General features: G+C 40.8%; 1 protein-coding gene across 1 annotated transcript in view; it reads right to left on the reverse strand.

Moving 5' to 3' along the window:
* Positions 1 to 22,591, reverse strand: part of rgs3a (regulator of G protein signaling 3a) — a 194,823-nt gene that overhangs the window by 143,970 nt on the left and 28,262 nt on the right. Inside the window, exon 9 of the mRNA XM_049604582.1 lies at positions 18,620 to 18,710. Coding sequence (XP_049460539.1) covers positions 18,620 to 18,710 — 91 coding nt within the window. The remainder of the gene's footprint in view (positions 1 to 18,619; positions 18,711 to 22,591) is intronic.

Consider the following 22,591-nt stretch of genomic DNA (forward strand, 5'->3'; position numbering starts at 1 on the left):
AACAACTTTACTTTTATTAATTAAAAAAAACAGCATATCAAGTTGATTTTGTCATTTTAACTATGAAGGATAAAACCATCCATTTTTATTTGCACCCCAGACGTCTCTCTCCCTAGCAACGCTTTCCAGATCATCCTAGGGGACCCAAAGTTGTTCCTAGGCCAGATGAGATATGTAATCCCTACAGTGTATTCTGGGCTCCTCCCAGGGCCTCCTAACAGCGGGACATGCTCAAAACACCTCCAGCAGGAGGCGCCCAGGAGGCATCCTGATCAGATGCCCGAACCACCTCAACTGACCCCTTTCGACTCGAAGGAGCAGCGGCTCTACTATGATCTCCCTCTGGATGACTGAACTCCTTACCCTATCTCTAAGGTTGAACCCAGCCACCCCACGGAGGAGAATCATTTCAGCAGTTTCTATTTGCAATCACATTCTTTTAGTCACTACCCAAAGCTCATGACCATAGGTGATGGTTGGGAAGTAGATGGACCAGTAAATCAAAAGCCTTGCCTTCTGGGTTAGCTCCCTCTTCACCACGACGGTCTGGCGCAGCACCCACATCACTGCAGAAGCTGCACCAAACCGCCGATCCATCCCACGCTCCATTCTACCCGCACTCGTGAACAAGATCCCGAGATACTTGAATTCCCTCGAAGCAGTAAGGAAGAATGAAGGATACAGCTGACTGAAATATGGTTTAAATGAAATCAAACAGATTTGCATACAATATGGATGTATAAAAATCTGATTTCAAATAAAGATACATGAAGACTGAAAATTCCACCTAATCACGAATTTGAACATGCCAATATTTCCGAATAAATATCTATGTAGTAAACTAAATTAAAATGTCATATCAGATATTCAATGTGAGTTGAAAGTACTCCTTATACTACTCTAGTTGTTGTTGCATCTTTTCTTTACCAGTATTTGACTGGTTTAGAGAGTGATCCACTCAGTGGGGGAGCTTTTTGGCAATGGCTCGGCAAAGTCTTCGATTTATTGAATGACTAGAGTGGAATGTTTGAAAACAGAGTTCAGTGTACGAGCACAAGTCTACACACAGACCAACAGGGAGAAAATAATACAGTATGGAGGCAAACAACTAAACAAATACAGAACAAACCACCAGACATCTGAATAATGCAGCATGACTGAGGCTTGGTGCAGCAAAGTTTCCAGTAAACAGAGTAAAAAGATTTTTTTGGAAATGGACTGTTTTGGTTTAACGAATTAATGGAAGATGACAGGCTTAATGATATGAGTACTCAGTATTCATGCCAGAATAACAGTGCAAACATGTCATCCTGTGCATTGTTGAAAGTCACATTTGATCACATATCTGAAAATGCACATTTGGCAACTGTGACTGGCTGAACGCCCAACATTTCCTACAAGACATAAATCAATAAACACGGCAAGGTGCCTTTACAATTATTGTCTCACCATTGTGTGTTTCCTTGAGGCCTCACTAATGTGCCTAGTGCCTTTCTTTCTTTTTGCATTGTTTACATCCATGTGTCCATTAATCTTCCCTCTTTACTGACTTAATTGGCACACTTCTGTCTTTTTCCATTTACCCAACTTTGAAAATTTGCCACTTCAGTAACTGACAAAGATGGGGAAAAAATAAAGAAGTAAAACAGAAATCAAGCTTCAAGCCTCTACCTCCATGTTTTCCTACAGATTATTAGCCTTCGGTTCGATCAAACTCCAGTTCATTTGCCCCCTAAGTGTGGTTTATTTGGGCAGGTGTGAACACAGCACTCAGGTGCGCACCAAAACAACCAGACTGAGACCTTCTTGAAGAGGTGGTCTTGGTCTGGTTACAAATGAACTCTGGTGCTGTTTGTCTGTGGTAAGTGTTCCGACCTCGATCCAAACCAAATGCAGTTGAATTACGCTTTGTTTGGGTTAAACAAGCATGAGCATGTTACAGTCCTGGAGGATTATTGCATCTCCTCTTGTACTGCCTTAATATGCACATTCAGCACATCCAATGCATCAAAAAAAAAATTCTAGTTGGAGCTGTGCCTCGTTTTCAAACTGTATGGTTTGCCTAAAATGAACAATGACAGCAATATAGTACATAATGAAATCAACCAGTAGTTGTCCCTCCATTGTGACATTAGAAAGTGTTGTATTATCTTGCAAGTGTACTCTTCTTCAACATTTTGTTTACTTCCTGGATTTTTCCTGCATCCAGTTAGGAAGAGGTGTTACTGGTGTTTTTGGTAAAAACATCAGTATTTGTGTGGCTCATCACCAGGCTGAAAGAGTGAGTGCAGTCTTGTGTCTGAGGGTCTTTTTGTTGGTCAATGGATATATTGATCCAAAAGAAAAAAAGACATGAAATGGGTGCTGCAGCCTAAAATGTTGAATCCAAGTACTTTGCTCAGGTTTTCCATTAAGGTTACAGTTATAGTTTGTGCCCTAACTGTTGGATAGACTGAAGCGATGAATGTCTGCTATAATTGTGTTTTAGATTATTTCTGTCATGATCTTTAGACATCCTGTTCTTGTCATCACCTTGGGCGCCTTTACATTTTGTTAATTTCATTTTATTTGGTTTAACTGGGTTGCACAGTGACATCCTTACATTTCTTTCCTACAGGCAGTTTCTTTTTAACACTGCCTCACTTTTAGAAAATAATTTATCCCACAGCCTACAGGGATCATCTCCATGCTCCAGTAGTCAAACAGGATAACTGTGTGCAGATCAAAGTGCTTATATTTTTTTCATCAATTGTCAGAGGTAAATTCTCCACATCAAACATTTATTTACTTTAAGGGAATAGTGGGGGATGAAGATGATCCCTTTAAAAATAATCCACCAAATCCACCAAGCAGTTCACCCATTAGGTGCAATTAAAGTATCAATGAGCCATTTATAAGACTTGTTGATTTGTTTATCAAATCCTTTGTTGTCACATCTCCGGGACACAAATCATGTCCTAAACAACTGGACTAACCAAGAAATATTGATTTTCTCTTTACTATGAGCACAGAGTCACTAACAAGCATGTCACTTACAAAGAGCTGGATGACATGCATACAAGGGATTTCATTCAACAGTGAATAGCAACTTATATCTTCAGCTATTGCTATGAACCTAGCTATGCTGCTTTTTTCCTAAAACTGAGGACAGCTGCATTAATCAATAGCATTTACCCCTAAAATCAGATGTCATGTCAGATGTGTTGATGACATTTGTGAAGCATTTTTAGCCATGCTAGGGGTACATACAGACATTCATGGTCCCCAGACAATGTATCCTGCTGACTTTGGTTATCCTCCATGAGGTTGACTTTTTAGTTCTTTACTGAAATATCTCAACAACTACTGGTTGGTTTGCCCTGACACATTGGTCAGACATTAATGGTCCCCAGTGGATGACTCATAGGATCTTTAATTTCCTGACTTGTCACTGAAATTTTGGGCAGTACTTTGGTTCATGACTACATGTGAATTCCTGCAAAACTTGTGATATTCCCATCAAGCTCAGCTGTTCTTTGTGTTTAGTGCTAGTTAGCAAGTGTTTGTACTAACACGTAAACTAAGATGATGAACAGTATTTGTAAAGCTTCATGTTGTACGCAATGGGATCAAAATCAGACCTGTATCTAGAACCACTGGAAAAGAAATGGCCCCTAAATCACAGGGCCCAACTCCAAGCCGTGTATTGACTCTGTCCTTGTGCATACTACTAAACTGAATATCAATACTTTAAAACACTGAGGAAGGCTCTGTGCTGAAACACATGAGCGTATTTCTATTTTGATGTGAGCCAGTTAGACAAGTGAAATGTGAGTATTTTGTCCTCCTGTACTTTGAAATGTGATGTGCTGCCTCTTCACATTTTTTGCAATATGCTCATTGGAGTTTGGGTTCAGCACTCTATCGAGAATCCCATTGTTGAACCGCAACCTCCGTTTTTCAAAACAAACCCCAACATTATCAACAACATTATTGTAGGCAGAAAAAATAACAGGAACATATTGCTATCCATTGGTAACACCACCACAAACTATATCCACAAATACCATGGAAGAATCAACAAAACTACACAGTCTCAACAAAAAACTGAATATAATAAGCATCAATTAAGTCCATCCCTTTTATGTCATGAAAAGGAGAGCACAAAAGTAGGACATACATGCATATTGTAGCACAAACATCTAGCTGTAAATGGATACACAGGTAATGAATGCATTATCCATGTTCACCATATACAGTTTACTCCCTGAGAGGAATGCATTTTGTTTATGCATGAGGTATCTGCACACTTAGAGCCCAAATCTGAATACATTTCAAACATGACACAAGAGTAATATTCAAATACAAAAAAACAGCGCAGGCATGAGAGATGTTTGTGCCGTGGCTCTGTCTGACCTCGGCAACCGCTGAGCACCTGACTCATTTATCGAATGATACCATATGGAACAAGACAATGCGATGACTTTTGTCCATTCTGGATAGCTGGACCGGCGGTGATTGACACATTTCATTTCCTGTTTGTCCTGAGCACAGCAAAAGAGCCAGAAAGGATTATGTCTGTTGTTCGTTGACTCGAGTGTTGCATGATTGTCCCTGATAGAGGTTTGTGAAAAGGATTGAAAGAGAACAAGCATACAAATATTCAGAGACTGGGATATAATTTCATATCCAGTATCTCCCGAATCAACTTTAATCACCCATCACCTTCAAACACGACCAGTTCATTAGGCTCACTATAGCAGAAATAAGTGCAATTCTATGCTCTGGTACAGTTTTGGGTATGTTATTCCAAACTAATAGAGTAAAAAAATCACCAACAAGATGATCAATATTACTAGGAAGCAAAAAGTAGAAAGACCCAAATACTTTTGAAATTGGTGCTACATGATGATAGAAAACAGAGAAAAAGGGCTCTGGCATTTGCTTTTACTTAAGAGGTAGAAAACCCATCACTACCAGAATGCACTGCGCCTCATCAGACCAATGAAAGCACCCACTAGTGGATGACATAATACAAGTTTCCCATCCAGAAACAATATGGTGGCTGTCTGGTAACAAGTGCTTTTGTATAACAATAGACTGTCAGATAAAATATGTTCCTGAAGAGATTTTAGGCAAAATATAGGCGATGCAGTAACAGATCATCTCCGTTTATACGTTTATATTAGATCAGCACTGCCTTGTTTTAAAGTTGGATCAAAGTTTGGTCTGCATTTAAGAGAGAGAGACTGTGGCAGCTCTCTCACAATATGCCTCTATACTTTTAGTGTCCTAATGTGGAAGTACAATCTGCAGCCATGGAACAGCCCTAGAGCCAGCGAATAATTTGAGCTGAGAGATGAGCAGGGAAATCTGGGCACTGCCATGGAGGGTAGTTTAACATAGTTCATTTAGACATATTACCCACACTGTTACGTTACAAAGCTGGCTGATAATCGACAAAGTACCCCTTTAATGTCATTTTCATGTCTTTAAGTGTTTTACACACTGTCAGCTAAATGTGAGGTAATAAAAATTTAGGATGGCAAGCAAAAAGCAGTTGCTGGTTTATTATCTTTTGTGCACACGCCTCTTTGTACAAGACAGCCAAGTAGTCACTGAGTAGCAGGATTAATCGGGCCTGACCTCATGTTTTTAAAGAGAATGGCATAGTACAACGAAAGAGGGGGGTGGCTATTTAAACTGTAACCCTACCAAATTCATTTAAAATGCTGGAGTACAATGCAACTGTGAGAAAAAGAAGGAGCCAACTTTTTACCAACCTTCAGAGGTGAAAGGGGCCATGATACTAAAAAATACTGAAACTTAAACAACTTATTAATTACATATACTATCCATTCAATTTTTCTGAACTTGACACTATATTAAAAACTTACAAGTCAAGTGTGCCCTCAAGTATGACAAAATAAGATCCAACATATTTCTTAGTACTGATGTTCTTTGCGTGAGAATGATGCATCATCCTACGCAGAACTGTCAGCATGTGCTGTGACACATGATGAGGATATATCTGAAGAACAGCGATGCTTGAAATGGGCAGGATGGGAACAGGCTCGTTTTCCACATGAGCGCGCCCCTTATTGGCAGTCGCCCTCCCTCCAGTCGTGCCCACTTAGTTCCGCCTACCTTCTGCGGGCTGAACATGTCTGCCCATCAGGAAATTGATTCTAATTTACTTTGTGTCCATGACGACTTTGAGCCGTCTAGGTTCATTGCCTCTGACCCTAACACATGGAAGTGTCCGCCCACTGGAGATTAAAGACTTTGCTATTTGGAGCTTTGTAGTCTGCAGAGATTCATGCGTGTGATGCAAAGAGTTTGGATTGCAGAGGAGGCAGCCTTCTCTGTGGTTGTCTGAGACTGGCTAGTGCATCTCCCTCTCCAATTCGCCCCTCTAGTGGTAGAGATGTCCCTGCAGTCTGCAACCACCTTTTTGTTCAGGTCACTACCTGTGATCACTCAAACATTTCCTGCATGTATTGAGCATTCAAAGCAACACACTGATATATATCCATTTCTGTCAACTACAGAGGGGCCACTTTGGTTTCTTAATGGACTAATGGTGGTCAGCTGGGCATTATTATCAGGTCTAGTCAGCCACAGTATCTGAAAACACCACTGTATGAGCTCAGGGCCATTAAGATTTCACACCACAGTGGATTTCTATGCTGTTACATCTTTTCTTGTTGAATATGCAGCTCCTGTGAGACTGACGGTACTTTACAAAAAGTCTGATAAGGTGAGTCTGACCTTTTTCTGCATGAGTCTCAGATTCCAGCTTTTTGTGCCTGCCCAGTCGCCAGGAGAAAATGCTGGCATTGTGCATTCCTACAATAGTTGTATTTTTCATACGTATCATATTTATTACAGTTCTGATTACATATATATGGGCTGACTTTGTCATCAGAGACAGAGGAGATGGTGGATGGTGTGACAGGTGTGCAAGACAGCTGCCAAGCTGCAGACCACTGTTTCAGATGAACAAACAACACCGATTGTTTTTTAGGGAGCCATTGCTGTATTTCCAGCCATCACTGTGCCACCTAAAGCAGGTGTTAGAAGCAAAAACATGATCTTTTTTTCTAACCCACACATTAACCACAGCATTGTTGAAACATAAAGAAACTTAAGTTTCAACATATCTGCTACATAATAACATAGAAATGCTAAATATCTGTGCAGAATGCAGAAACATACAAAGCCAACATTTATTCTGGCAAATAGGTTGTTTGTGCTGGTCTCAGTTATCTGGGTTCTCTCTTCACTTAAAGGCATACTGTGCAAAGTATAATCACCCATTTAAATTACTTAACACACCCATGATGTTTGACCACATTCATATAGTCCTCAGATGAGGTCCAAGACTGTTAGATTAACCTTCCTATTAGTTTGGTTCTGCCAATTCTATATGTATTTATTACACTGCTTTGTTGAATATTTGTTTCTGATTGGTCTGCTACTACTGATCCATTATATCTGAACAGCAGACCGCTGCTATAAATAACGGAACATTACTATGGATGCAGTTCTAAATGAGCCCAGACACAGTGATGCAGGCCCCCAAAGAGAAGCTGTACATTATCCCTTACATATACACGTCTGTCATAAGATTCTTTTACAGCAGTGTTAGCATTAACAATGGCTCAGTTCCATTCAAGAGTCTCAGCAGGCCATGACATTCTGAAAATGAGCCACCAGAACCCTGAAACTAAAGCAGCTAAATAAAATTCAGCCATCGCTAACTCTAGTGCTGTGTCTCAATTTGGATACTTCTGTCAATACACTTTTATGTAGTGCACTATGTACTTACTGTACTTGCATAGTGTGCTAATTTCGACAAGGTAGTGTCTCAAATTTAACAAGGCTATTGCGCACCTACCAGAAATGACAATGCAAAACATTTGACTGTTGCTTTGTTTTTTTCATTTCAATGGCAAATTGCAACCGAATGGAGCACTACAGCCAACATCTGACCCTGACTGTACCCCGCCAAAATATCTTCTGGCTTGTTTGCCTGTTCACCAGAATAACGCTATTTTCACAAATTTGGTGTCTCTCTCCTTCCACTACAGATGGTGACCACTGAGGCTGAGAAATGTCCTGCGTTCCACACTTTACTTTTTGATCATATGAGTGCATCATCCAGTTACTAGTGCATTTTGGCTTATCTGTCAGTGTAAATACACTCATGTACTCAAAAGGCCGTTTCCACCACAGGAACTTCGGGGTAATTTTACGGGGCCAGGGCCGTTGGTGCGTGTCTCTACCGCAGGAACCACCCCCAAAGGACAGAGTTCCGGAACTTTTACAGGGGCTAAACAAGTCCCTGCCTCGGAGTAGGTACTCAGAACTGCCCCAAGAAACTCCTGGCTGGGGCTTGGGGATTACTAGGTACTGATTGGATATACTCAAGGCGGGATGTGACGTTTTGTAAATAACAACATGGTTATCGTAGATTAGCTGGGCTAACCGTTAGCTGTTAGCGGTGTCTGTAATAACTCAATAAACGGTCCGTGAAAAAAATATTTTTTCCAGCAGATATCTTAGTTACAACATGATTGAGCTAGCAATTCACTTCCTCCTACTCCGCTCTCTCAGTGGAGACACGGCGGTTGAGAGGGCCGAGGATGAGGATGTTCCTGTAGTAGTTCCTGCCCCCCAAATAGTACCAGGAACTTCTTCAGTAGAAACGGGCCTAAAATAGCAACTGTAAGTATAGGACACAAATTGACACCCAGCATATTACTGACGCCTGCTGTGACACGTCAATATGTCAGTGTTCAGTGTTATTGTTATTGATTCATGAACTCTGGTGACCTCCCAGATAGCTCCACTTAACTTTAACCTGAGCAGAGGTCTAAATAGCCAGAACAAGTGAAAAGGGAAAACATTTTAGCGATAACTATGATTCAATTTGAATACACATTTAGCACACAGCTTAAATGAACTGACCACGGCCGCGATTTTCATCCATAAAAATGTACTATCTTTTCCAAAACTAAAAATAATGTTTTATCATGGTGAGTCCATTTCTGTGACAGGAAAAGAAGATGTCAAGTTCACATCACTGACAATGTCAAAGGAGAAAAAGTGCAACACAGCAGCACAGAGCTGAGAGTGTAAGCTGTTGGGTCAAATGCTTCACTTCAGATCAAGTGGATATATGCCTGGGGGTCAATGCTACCCACAGAGCATCAGATGCATGGCATGTCAGACATATACTCACCAACACGTTGTCTCACACGATCACACACACACACACACACACACACACACACACACACACATTCACCACCAGTATTTACCAGAGCAACTTCACAATATATGAACATCCCCCGCCCCTCTATGTCCATGTCCATCCCCTTTCATATAAGTTAATCACATAGTGTACATTTTAATCTGCTGATTTAAAGGCTCGCCATCTGCAAAGGCCTGGCAGCGTTAACGTGTGAGTGTACAGTATGTCTGGTCCATACTCATCTATTATGAAAAGTGAAACAAGTGTGCGTACGATGCAGATGACATACTTTAAGCACGAGCCCAATGGGTGTTCTGCTATTTTTGCTTTCACGCATATACAGACCATCTGACCCACATCGTAAGCTCGTTGGAGGGAAAATGCATTAGCCATGGTCAGAAACACACACACGTACATGTCACTGTGGGTCAGCTGTCTCCACTGACACACTGCGCAAGCCAAAAAAGCAGAGCTAAGAGAGTTTCTCAAACACTGGCTTGAAAAAAATACACAGAGGCCCTGCCTGTGCACAAATGGGCAATACCATACACTTTGTAAAACATGAACAAATACATATGGAGAATGAACACCATAGAAATGACCAAATTGCTGACATTTTGCTAACAGCACTATGTGAAATCCATTCTTCTTCACCTTTTTAAGACCGACAGTGGCTACATACCACAATTTGCCGTGTAGGCTACTGTTTCAGAGCAGCAAAGAAAATTTTAATTCCATAAAAAAACTGCCATTTTATAAATAAAGTATGTGGTATCAGATTGGTGAGTAGACTTGCATACTTGCCAACACCTGCTCTAGCATTTTAGGCAGTACTGGTGGCTTTTCCTGATACTGTATCAGTGCTGGATAAACTCAATTACAGAGTACTTGAGAACTTGCACAAAGAAAACAAAACTGAGTAATGCCAGGTTCACACTACACAACATTTTTGTCTGTTTCGACAGTCACTATGTCAGATTAGGCGATTGTGGAGTCGTAAAAACGTGCCGGGACTTGGGCGAAAGGTATGACAGACTACACGATTGTCCACAACCAATTATCCCTGGTCATCTTTCACAACGTGTGATGTCAACAGGTTATTCTATTTTTATTATTACTACTATTATTTCAGTCATTTTGGCGGTTCATGTCCCAGCCAAAATGTTACTGTAGCCACATAAAAAGCACCATGATATGTCAGGAGCCACATTTGAACCTTAGTTACTGAATCCTCCACAACAATTACGTGCAAAAGTTTCATAATAAAAGTCTGTTTAGAAAATGAAGGGATTCTCTCAACCGAAATTATGATGGGCTTTGAATTTTAAATAGGTACAGGAAGTGTTGAGTTTGAAATGACAGCACAATGCATTAACTTTATCAAGGCAAACGGGAACAGATTAAAATACAGAGGGAATAATAAATGACGGCCTGTTCACAAAGTTTGTTTCAAATGAAGCTGGCTCACTCTGCAGTTGTGGTAAGTAAAAGCTCCACCACTATTTGTGAATTTTATTCCTTTATATCCTCCATTATGAAGAAATAGCATTCTTTGCTAGCTTGAGCCTAATAGCAGTATTCATTAGGGTGCTGAAGAGCCTCTGCTGTTTCATGCCGTCATTTTTCCCTTTGTACTCTGTGTGCTAATGTCCCTCGAGAAAGTAACAAAAGGCTGGGGTGTTGTTGTCATACAGTGGTCCACAGCAGCAAATCGCTCAGTGTTCCTATTGGTCAAAGTGATGGCTATGATAGAAGTCCTGAACCACAAAAAGAAAATCAAACATTCTAGACTTTCTGTCAGGATGCCGTGAGACGTCCCAGAAAATGGCGTCGGCTGTTTTCCACTATGACACATCACACTAGGTAAAACATTGTTGTTCACAATCCGAGCAGACACCGTATGACGTTGCGTTGGGCTATAAACTGGCTGATATTGTGTAGTGTGTACCTGGCATAAGAATAGGGTCTACAATGTACACCTAAGCGAAAATGCAGACAAAGATTGGGGTTATCTTACCATTTGTGCTGTATGGACTAGAGATTAGTTATGATACACAAGTTTAACATTACATAGCTTGCACTTCAGATTGAAAATTATCTCTGGCTGCATAAATATACAATTTTTGCTTTATGGATCTGTGCAGATAATAGATAGCAGTTACATCACTGCGTCACATCCAAAAAATGTAAATTTTTAACATAACAGGTTCAATTTATGTTTGTATTTTATACATATATATATATATATATATATATATATATATATATATACAGTACAGGCCAAAAGTTTGGACACACCTTCTCATTCAATGCGTTTTCTTTATTTTCATGACTATTTACATTGTAGATTCTCACTGAAGGCATCAAAACTATGAATGAACACGTGGAGTTATGTACTTAACAAAAAAAAGGTGAAATAACTGAAAACATGTTTTATATTCTAGTTTCTTCAAAATAGCCACCCTTTGCTCTGATTACTGCTTTGCACACTCTTGGCATTCTCTCCATGAGCTTCAAGAGGTAGTCACCTGAAATGGTTTTCCAACAGTCTTGAAGGAGTTCCCAGAGGTGTTTAGCACTTGTTGGCCCCTTTGCCTTCACTCTGCGGTCCAGCTCACCCCAAACCATCTCGATTGGGTTCAGGTCCGGTGACTGTGGAGGCCAGGTCATCTGCCAGCACTCCATCACTCTCCTTCTTGGTCAAATAGCCCTTACACAGCCTGGAGGTGTGTTTGGGGTCATTGTCCTGTTGAAAAATAAATGATACGTCCAACTAAGCATAAACCGGATGGGATGGCATGTCGCTGCAGGATGCTGTGGTAGCCATGCTGGTTCAGTGTGCCTTCAATTTTGAATAAATCCCCAACAGTGTCACCAGCAAAACACCCCACACCATCACACCTCCTCCTCCATGCTTCACAGTGGGAACCAGGCATGTGGAATCCATCCGTTCACCTTTTCTCGTCTCACAAAGACACGGCGGTTGGAACCAAAGATCTCAAATTTGGACTCATCAGACCAAAGCACAGATTTCCACTGGTCTAATGTCCATTCCTTGTGTTTCTTGGCCCAAACAAATCTCTTCTGCTTGTTGCCTCTCCTTAGCAGTGGTTTCCTAGCAGCTATTTGACCATGAAGGCCTGATTCGCAGTCTCCTCTTAACAGTTGTTCTAGAGATGGGTCTGCTGCTAGAACTCTGTGTGGCATTCATCTGGTCTCTGATCTGAGCTGCTGTTAACTTGCGATTTCTGAGGCTGGTGACTCGGATGAACTTATCCTCAGAAGCAGAGGTGACTCTTGGTCTTCCTTTCCTGGGTCGGTCCTCATGTGTGCCAGTTTCGTTGTAGCGCTTGATGGTTTTGCGACTCCACTTGGGGACACATTTAAAGTTTTTGCAATTTTCCGGACTGACTGACCTTCATTTCTTAAAGTAATGATGGCCACTTGTTTTTCTTTAGTTAGCTGATTGGTTCTTGCCATAATATGAATTTTAACAGTTGTCCAATAGGGCTGTCGGCTGTGTATTAACCTGACTTCTGCACAACACAACTGATGGTCCCAACCCCATTGATAAAGCAAGAAATTCCACTAATTACCCTGATAAGGCACACCTGTGAAGTGGAAACCATTTCAGGTGACTACCTCTTGAAGCTCATGGAGAGAATGCCAAGAGTGTGCAAAGCAGTAATCAGAGCAAAGGGTGGCTATTTTGAAGAAACTAGAATATAAAACATGTTTTCAGTTATTTCACCTTTTTTTGTTAAGTGTTCATTCATAGTTTTGATGCCTTCAGTGAGAATCTACAATGTAAATAGTCATGAAAATAAAGAAAACACATTGAATGAGAAGGTGTGTCCAAACTTTTGGCCTGTACTGTATATATATATATATATATATATATATATATTTATTCATTCATTCATTCATTCATCTTCTAACCGCTTCATCCTCTTGAGGGTCGCGGGGGGTCTGGAGCCTATCCCAGCTACATCGGGCGAGACAGGTTGCCAGACTATCGCAGGGCTGACACATAGAGACAAACAACCATTCACACTCACATTCACACCTACGGACAATTTAGAGTTACCAATTAACCTAGTCCCCAATCTGCATGTCTTTGGACTGTTATATATGTTGTTTTGTACTTTTTATAAAGCAAAAAAAAGTGAGTAGTCTATATGTTGAAAGAATACTGGCATCCAAATCAAGTACTCATACACATCCCTAATCAAAACATCCATGTGTCCTGTATTATTAGTATTACTAGAGGAAGAACATTTAAAGAGCTGTGAACAATATTACTGTAGCTTAAAAGAGGCTTCTATCACTGCATAATACAAAAATATGTCCTGAAAATCAACACTAATTGCCCTGTCACTCCTTATCTCTGAAATGTTGCTTTGCTGCCACTCATGCACAGCCTGTCAACTCATGTTAAGCAAAGTTAAGATGGCAGCCTTTTATTGTGGACTTACATTGTAATTAGCTGTCAGCGCTTAGCGAATAGTTTTTGTTGTGGAAGCAGAGAGTCTGAAAGCTTGAGGAAAAGTCTGTCTGAGCCACAGAGTATTAAGAGAGTTCAATTCTCTCTTTGTGCTCTGCATATGTGATTAATTTGTATTCTCTAGCTTTTGTTTCAGAAGAATATTTTCCTGTAAATGTACCCGTTATATGGTCTGCAGATGTCTTGCATTTCAGACTGGCCTGTTATTATTTGCACATTCAAATTTCTTTCAGACTGTTTTTGTAAATACTGAATGTCCCAAGCCAACCATTAGGTCAGGATGATGCTACATCATTTGCAGATGCGCTGCCAGCTTCGCTGTCCAACATTATTCTGCCCCCAGGGTGTTTGGCCTGGCAGTGTCCTGGCTCTGAACTGGCACAGATCTCTGAGTGAGGGCTTAGTCAGACACACTGATCCAAATAGTGCACCTCTGGTGAGAGTCTGTGCACATTAACATGGATTAATCTAGCAGACCGGTAAAAGACTTGTTTCAACAGATGATGTTTGCTTGTAAAATTAGACTTTCTTTCAAAGCGAGTATGGCTTTATAGGATTATAGCAATTTAGCTGTTGACATTAACTGACATTTATTGGTCAAATAAGATACTGTAACAGTTGTGACTTCAGCCTGGTTTATCAAAATTACTTGAAAAGGAAATCCTGCTTTACAATGCAAATATACAGGCACCCTTTATATGTAAATTCTACTGTTCCAAATTACATAAAGACTGGCTATAAACAGATACTGTAGCTGTTTTTGGAAGGTGGAAAGTAAGTGCGGAGACAGGAATTTTTTTTGTTATTTTTAACTCCACTGACTGGAGGTGAACTCACTGACAAGGTAATTGTTGACTGTGAGTAATGCTCTTTCTGCTGAATTGTATCTCATTTAATTGGAAACAAATTTGGGGCTAACCAAAAGCGTTTAATTTTCCACTACAGCATATTTATCTACCTAATTCTAAACCTTATTCTTCACTATTTAGTTGCTTAAATTTAAAGGGACAATTCACCCAAAAATCAAAAATACATTTTTTTTTCTGTTACCTGTAGTGCTATTTATCAATCTAAGATAATTTTGTTGTAAGTTGGAGATATCGGCCATTGAGATGGTGCCCAAAGAACCAAAAAATACATTTAAAAAACTCAAGAGCAATGTCTCTTTCTAGAAAGCATGACCTGGTCACTCAAGATAATCCACAAACTTTAAGCAGTTTCACGTAAGACCTATTTTCTTACTACCGAACAGCATCTGCCAACTGCATCACAATGCAGAAAGTAGCGCGCATCTACTGCCACTGTTGCTGCTAGTTCATGTTACAGCTCAGCCAAAGAGGACACCACTAAACCCTACATCTCGTGTTGTCATGAGCATGCTTCTTTCTATGCGGTAATATAGTTGGCAAGTATTGTTTGGTAAAGAGAAAATAGTTCCCACATGACACTGCTCACAGCAAGGTCTGTGGATTATCTTGAGTAACCGAGTCATGATTTCTGGAAAGAGACATTGCTGTTTTTTAAATGTACTTAAGCACCACAGACTGAGTGCCATCTTGTGTCATTATATTTAAGAGAAGACAGACATCTCTATGGCTGATGTATTTTTGATTTTGGAGTGAACTGTCCCTTTAACACTTGGGTAACGTTTTCTCATGACAAACTTGATAAACTGTGAATATAATGTAATTATCTTACAGCATGTACAAAGGACAAATAAAATCTTATTTGTATATTCTGCATCTGTTACATATTATTGGTGATCATTTTGTGGTCCATTTGATTAGATTCAGCCGTCTCAGCCTTGTGCAACATCTATTATGCTGCCTGCCTGGTGAAAGAGTGCAGGCTGCACCTCCTTTGCCCAGGGCTCTGAGGTTCTGCCTAATCAGTGCATACCACAGTTCCCCTCGATGCTGCACAAAAACAGAGTACACAAACAAACTGATCAACAAACACACAACCAACTACAGCTCCTATTGGGCAGCACCTCCTCAGCACAAATATTTCTTTGACATGGACGCTATGCAAAGTCTTAGTCACCAGAATAGGATATTCCACCAAATGTTTTGCTTACTGGCAACAAGAACATACATAGATTGTGGTACTTTTTAGGGAGAAAAACTTTAGAACTTTAACATTTCTAGTTACAAAATAATGACTGACAAAAGCCTAAACTCAACCTTTAACTCACTCATCTAAAACAATAAATTCACAGTAGTTTTAATTTTCTTAATTTGGAGAGAGTTAGGGGAGAGGCATGATGACAAGCAGCGAAAATAATAAATTAGCTTTGAATCCAAAGCATTACAAGAACATGACGAGCCTGCCAAGCTCCCAGTTTGCTCCTACTCACTCCTGCAACTGCAGAATTTCACTTAATGATATACTATATGCAATACAGGAACTTTGATAGGCTGGTGGTTAGTGCTACATCAAACTGTTTGTTTAGTAAGAGCTTTTTTGCATTCTGCCACAGTGTTTGGTTACATAAGAGATGGAGTGAGGACTAACAGACAAATGACAAAGATGCCTGAGTGACTATGAAACAGTGATGTCCGAGAAAATGTCTGAAGAGAGGGGGGTGAATGAAAATAAAAATACAGTTAAGAGGGAGAGGTGTGAAATGGACAAGGCAGGGAGAAGGCTCAAGGATATTCACAAACACATGGATAATCAGTGTGAGAGAGAAGCACAAAATATAAATGAACTGACCGACATAGGGAGACATGGAGAAAGAGAAAGAGAGAGACGGAAAAAGAGAAAGAGGATGGACACACACAGAGCGGTACTGTAATGAATGGGGTTTTGGTCATTTCCATGTTAGTGCACGTCATGGTGCAGCAGTGCCTTCATGGCCTACATTCTGCCAGCTGGCAACACACAAGTGCATGCATGAGTATGCATCCCCCACTCTCTCACACACACATAAACACACACACATGGATCAGATGAGACAGTAGTGGGGCAGTGTTTCCACTGGGAAAGATGAAAACATTCTACATCCATTAAAACAGCCAAGCATGCCTTTTTCTTTGCCATGACATCCTATGAAATAAAGGAAATTAAAACTTCCTTTATTTCTCAGCCCACTGTTACAGTAAAACACCTTTGAACCTGTCAGCCCACAGCTAAAAGAACTACTTGCCCATGTAACCCTCGAGTATAAGTCAGGATCCCCTCATGCGAGCCTTGTAATGGTTTCCTGCTGGCTGAGTCTTGTGTCCAATGTGATACCCCTGTCCCATTTCCATCCATGAAGCATAAAACTAATTTTAAAGTTGCATGAGGCAGATTAGCCTAGTTCAGCCAAGCAGTGTAAATTGGGATGGGTTAGCTCACGTCTCATGATATCATCGTCATCCTGATAACCCAGAAGGGAACTATGTGAATAAGCAAAGGGAGGTCGATGGTACTGGGGAATGGGGAAGGTGGATGGATCAGGAGGGTTGGAAAAAGAGTATGTAGGAGTATGTCACTGTGTGCTGATGCAAAAGGTTTGCGCATATTTGTGTACAAAAACACAGGCTCGTACTGCAAGTAATCTACTGAATGGGTAAGCTAAGCTCCTTAAGGGGTCTTCCATAGATAAGCAATTGTGACCAATTTAACTCGGCAAAAACAAAAATGCTGAAAATTGACAGATTAGCAGCACACACACAGAGTAACAAAGACAGATGAAAAGTAATGTCGGCAACAATAACAGCACACAGAAGGAGGATACAAAGACAGAGGAGCATGAGGGAATAGAAACAAACAATAAAGAGGAAAAAAGAAAGATGAAATGATGAAGGGGGAAGGAGTGCAAAATGAGTTGCATACTCACACAGCATCGTCAAAACAAAACAAACCACTTCACGTTGCAAATTTGCTTCCTCGCACAGCAACATGCAACTTCCAAAATATACTCATGTGTGGTGAGCACAGTCAAGTATGAAAACACAAACATAGTACTCACCTAGTCTAGGCTCCCCTTATGGCTGGCACAGGGTAGCATAACTCCAACACACACACACCACCACCACCAACGTGAAACTACGAGTGAGAGCAAACATAAGTAGGAAGAGAAGGAGCACTCGAAGGTGGAGAGAAGAAAAAAAACTAGATGTCCAAACAAGTGTGTCAGTGTGTGTGTGAGGGTGCGTGTGTATGTGTGTGTGTGTGAGTTGGGTGGGTGTGTGTCTGTGTGTGAGGGGAGATCCACTCCAGCAGCGAGCGGTATGGGTGAGCTCTGTCTCTCTCTTTCTCTCTCACTGGCAACTGTGACGCGTCAGGGTTTCGACCAGACCCCTCCCTCCCTCACACTCTCTGTCTTTCCCTCAATCGCTCTCCCAATCCCTCTCTCTTTCCCTCTCTTAATCCCTCACTTCCACCGCCGCCCCACCTCCCGACCCAAAGACTGACACAGACTTAGAGCGTCGAGCCTGGAACACACAAACCTGAAAATATGTTTGGGCATGTACAGTAGTTAAGTTGACTTGTGTTCTAAGATTTGTTTGACCTTCACACAATGCTGATTGGCCTTTAGACTACTATTTTGATCTATGTGTCCTTTTACCTTTTAGTGCATTCTTTTGCATGCTGCTATATGTAATTTGTAACTTTTATTTTCACCACTTGTGAAAATACAATTCAATACCTTTGTTGAGGGAATGTAAACACATCTAAATTGAGCTTAATACATCACTATTAAATGAAGAACTCTGGCTAAAGTAAATATGGCTTACAGAGAGAAGCAACAAGCAAACAGGCCTAACGATCTGACCAAGCAACTTTTGATACTTCACATATTTCCATATTCATTGCAGCAGACACATTTCAATTTTAAATCAGTGTTCCAAGCTGATTTATAATGATTGATGATTAATTCAACTTACCAGAGGAGTGGTAGATGTGTTGTGTGGGCACTTTAAGATGCTTCTTCCGCCCCAGCTCTTCCCCAAGTAGGTAGTACCATCCCTGAACTTCCTACAGCACACACACAAAGAATGACTGTGTGTGTGTGTCGAGCGCCTGCATGTGTATGCCCGACTTTAAGCTTCGGGATTCAACTTAATGAGAACTAAATTTAACATGAATTCTCTACGTGAGAGCATAAACATGTTGTACAGAAACACACAAACAAACACACACACACACACACACACACACAGACTCAATTTGCTTGCTCCTCCAGGGCTGCAAACACTGAACACACACACACACACACGCAGTCACTCACCACTCACAATGCTTTAGCTTATTCCAGCAGCTGATGCCCCCACTTCTGCACTTCTGCCCTGTGAGCCAGATGGTATGTGTATGTCTGTGTGTGTGTGTGTGTGTGTATGTGTGTGTGTGTGTGTGTGTGTGTGTGTGTGAGCGCGTGCACATGTGTATTACGTGTTTGCAACTACTGTACGTGTGTTACATAAAGTCATGCAGGCAGCAGCAGAGGGGGGTCTGATTTGTAATCCTGATGATGTGGGCACAGTCTTGCAAACAGGGACATGACAACACTGTTGTAAGCTCCGCCGTTATTTTACTGTGTCACACGTCTTTTACAGCACACACACACACTCACACACGCGTACGCGCACACATGCTGCCAGCCTCCTCTTTTGTACTAAATAATGTGATGCCATGAACAGTGACAATAATCTCCGTTTTAAAAGCATCTTATCTGAGTGGACAGATTTCTGCGGGCTGTGGGACAAGAGGGGGAGGACGGGCAGGGGACTTGTAAAGAAGATGGGGGAGGGGAGGGCATATGTCCTGAAAGTCAGGGATGGATTTATGCCATCGTTCAATATTATCCTGCACATGTGACAAAGGGGGCAAAGAGTGAGGCGAAGAGAGCCGTTAGTCAGGAGGGAGACAGATGAGAGAGATGAAAAGAGAAAGCAGGGGATGGGAGAGAAATAAAAAAAGCACAAAGTGGCAAAAGGGTGCAAACAAATGACAAGATGTGACAGGCAAGCAAAGCAGGTAACAAAAATAACAGCTAACAGTCATAAGCTCCAAATGCTTCTAAAATAAATCAAGAGTACAGAGGAGGAAAAGAGCTGGGGACAGGTTTGAACAAAGGGCAGAATTTGAAAAAAAAATAGAAAAGAATAATGGATGTGGTGGGGTGGTGAAGAGATATAACTCCATGTGACTCAAATCTAAATCTCCCTCATTAGCATATTAAGCCAATTAAATATTCATTGGAATAAATGTTAGAGGAAGGAAGTCATAAGCCTAACTGAAACACAAATTCTCCCCGTTGTTTGTTTTCCCTCACTGATGTGGACATTAATTGAAACTACAAAAAACACTTACTGTGGTAAGTTAAAGAGAGCAGTTTGCAGCTGTGTTCGTTTTGTTTTCCGTTTTTTATTTCTAAACACCAAATTAAGAGTTTTATGTCACTTCTCAGCCAGCCTCAGAGAGAGAAAAACAACAAGAAAAGCTCAGGTCAAACAGTTAAAATTAAAAGCAAATATGGATTATTTTTAACACAAGAAGCAGAGTTTGTTTGATTTTTTTTCCCTTTACAAGATCTAAGAGATTTTTACTGCACTTTTACTGTAGATTGGTTCTTTTTCCGCAGTGATTTAAACCCCAGAATATAATGCACTATAAACCACTACATCACCAGACACTTACATTTTCTACTTCACAAAAAGCCCTAATTGTAGGGTTCACTGGGGCAGAATATTTTATTGGTAAAGGGCTGATGAGTGCAATAACTGATCCTTCAAGTACAGAAACAGACAATTGGAGAGGTTTTCTCAACTGGGCTGTGAGTGACCATAATGAGCATACAAGTTTCCTGCCTTTTCTAAATCCAATACGTGGCCTTGAAAACACACACAAATGCATGCTAAATGACGTAATGACATACTTAAATGATTAAGTGCTGAGGCATTACATAAAAAACATTTGGTTACTGCACTAACCACTAAAACGTGGACTTTCCTTTTTAAATGTGAGTTTGTGGAACACTGCAGGGAGAAACTATGCACACATGCAAAGGCAGTTGGAGGGAAAACAGTTGGATAAATTAAGAGTTGAATAATTAAACAGTGAAAAGAGCTAAGAAAAGCAGTTATGGGGACAAACTGTACAGTGGAGGCGAACCTATTCTAAGCCAAGGAGCAAAGCTGAACTCTCGGACCTCACATTTATCTGCTATCACCTGGGACAGTTCGGGAAGAAGGAAGAAGCGCCGGTGTTCTTCTAAATTATGATGTAGGCGTGTGGGATGAACTGGTTTTACCCTTTGTGTGTTTTCCAGTAGTTGTCCTCTCCACATTGCCTGGCAAATATCAGTAAAAAGTGTCTGAATCTTAAATGCTTCATCTCAGCAAGAATATTTATATTCAGTTTTCAGTATGGTCTTCAGTCTGTATGGTGTCAGTCTTCTACACCAGCTAGTCAGGCACAGAGGCCAGATTAAACGCAGAGAAAGAGAACGGTGAACTGAATAGATAGTTTGCAACCTATAAACTTGAGTGTCATCTTTTACTCTTGCAACAGATAATAACGCTCATTTTACAACACCTGAGGGTTTACAACACCTAGCATGCCGGTTCAGATGGACATTTGAAGGATTTTTATGAACAAATCAGTACAGACTCTGAAAAAATTTCATATTTAAATGCAACCTGTGCCCACGAGGTGTGAAAAGAAAACAAGTCTGAATATCAGACACATCGACAACATTTGAAATGACACATCAAGATGGAGCGTCCGTCCAGTCTTGGGAAATATATCTGCAAGTGAATGATGATCTCAAGAAATCACCCTTGCAGTCAATATTTAACAAGCCCAGTGCCCAACCCCTTAGTCCAACATCCTGATTCCACACTGACGGACGCCAAGGGTAAGACCAAGCCAACAGCCTCCATGTCCTGGTCTTCCCATTATTGCTTTCTCTAAGTCGTGTTCTCTGCAGAGCTGAGATCATAACAGGTCTTTCAGCTATAGCAATTGTAACAAAGGCAGTGGCAGAGCCTGTACCAGCTCACTTGGAAGCATATGAATTTTATATTTTATGTTTTTCTCAAAGTGCTGCACAATTTGGTTCATGTCAGCTAAATAAAATTTCAATGGCATCTACAGTATACCTTCTCTGCAATTCTTTTTGTCACCTTTGCATGATACATTGTTTGAAGGAACAGTGTGCAGGATTTAGTGGCATCTAGTAATGAGGACCTCAGGTTGCAACCAGCTGAAACTTCTCAAATCTGCCAAGCATAAACTCTCGGTTACAATTTCTCAAGTGTTCATTGTTCAGGAGGTTTCAACCAGGAGACGAATTCTCCCCAGCAGTCTCTTTCTCTTCAAAAAAATGGACCAGGTGATTAAAACCAGTAAAACACTGAAAAAAACAATTTCACGTTCACAAATCTGTGTTTCTATGACACCGTTCAGCTTGTCGCAGACAGGCTACTGGCCAAGCAGCTGCTAATGCGTGCCCACCTTTTTCTCTGATAGCTTAATGTGTGCTCACCTTATTTCTGATCCAGGAAAGAATGGGATTTAGTGGCATCTAGCAGTGAGGACTGTAGATTGCAACCAGCTGAATCTTCTCCTGTGTCCCAAGCATGAACTCCCAGTTAGAATTTTTTCAGTGTTCATTGTTCAGTCGGTTTTTACTCAGAGCCAAATTATCCACAGAGGTCTCATCCTCTCCGAAATAAACAGATTTAAACGGATTTAAACTAGTTAACACACTGAATACAGCAGTTTCACGTTAAAAAATGTATCAAGAGCCAGTGTTTGGTTTGTGTGTTCTGGGCTAATGTAGATCATGGCGGTGCAACATGTGGATGAGGAGTAGCTCCCTATATAGACACAAATGTCTCAATTATTTCATACAT

Source organism: Epinephelus fuscoguttatus, linkage group LG18 (genome assembly GCF_011397635.1).
Source record: "Epinephelus fuscoguttatus linkage group LG18, E.fuscoguttatus.final_Chr_v1".
Lineage (NCBI taxonomy): Eukaryota > Metazoa > Chordata > Actinopteri > Perciformes > Serranidae > Epinephelus > Epinephelus fuscoguttatus.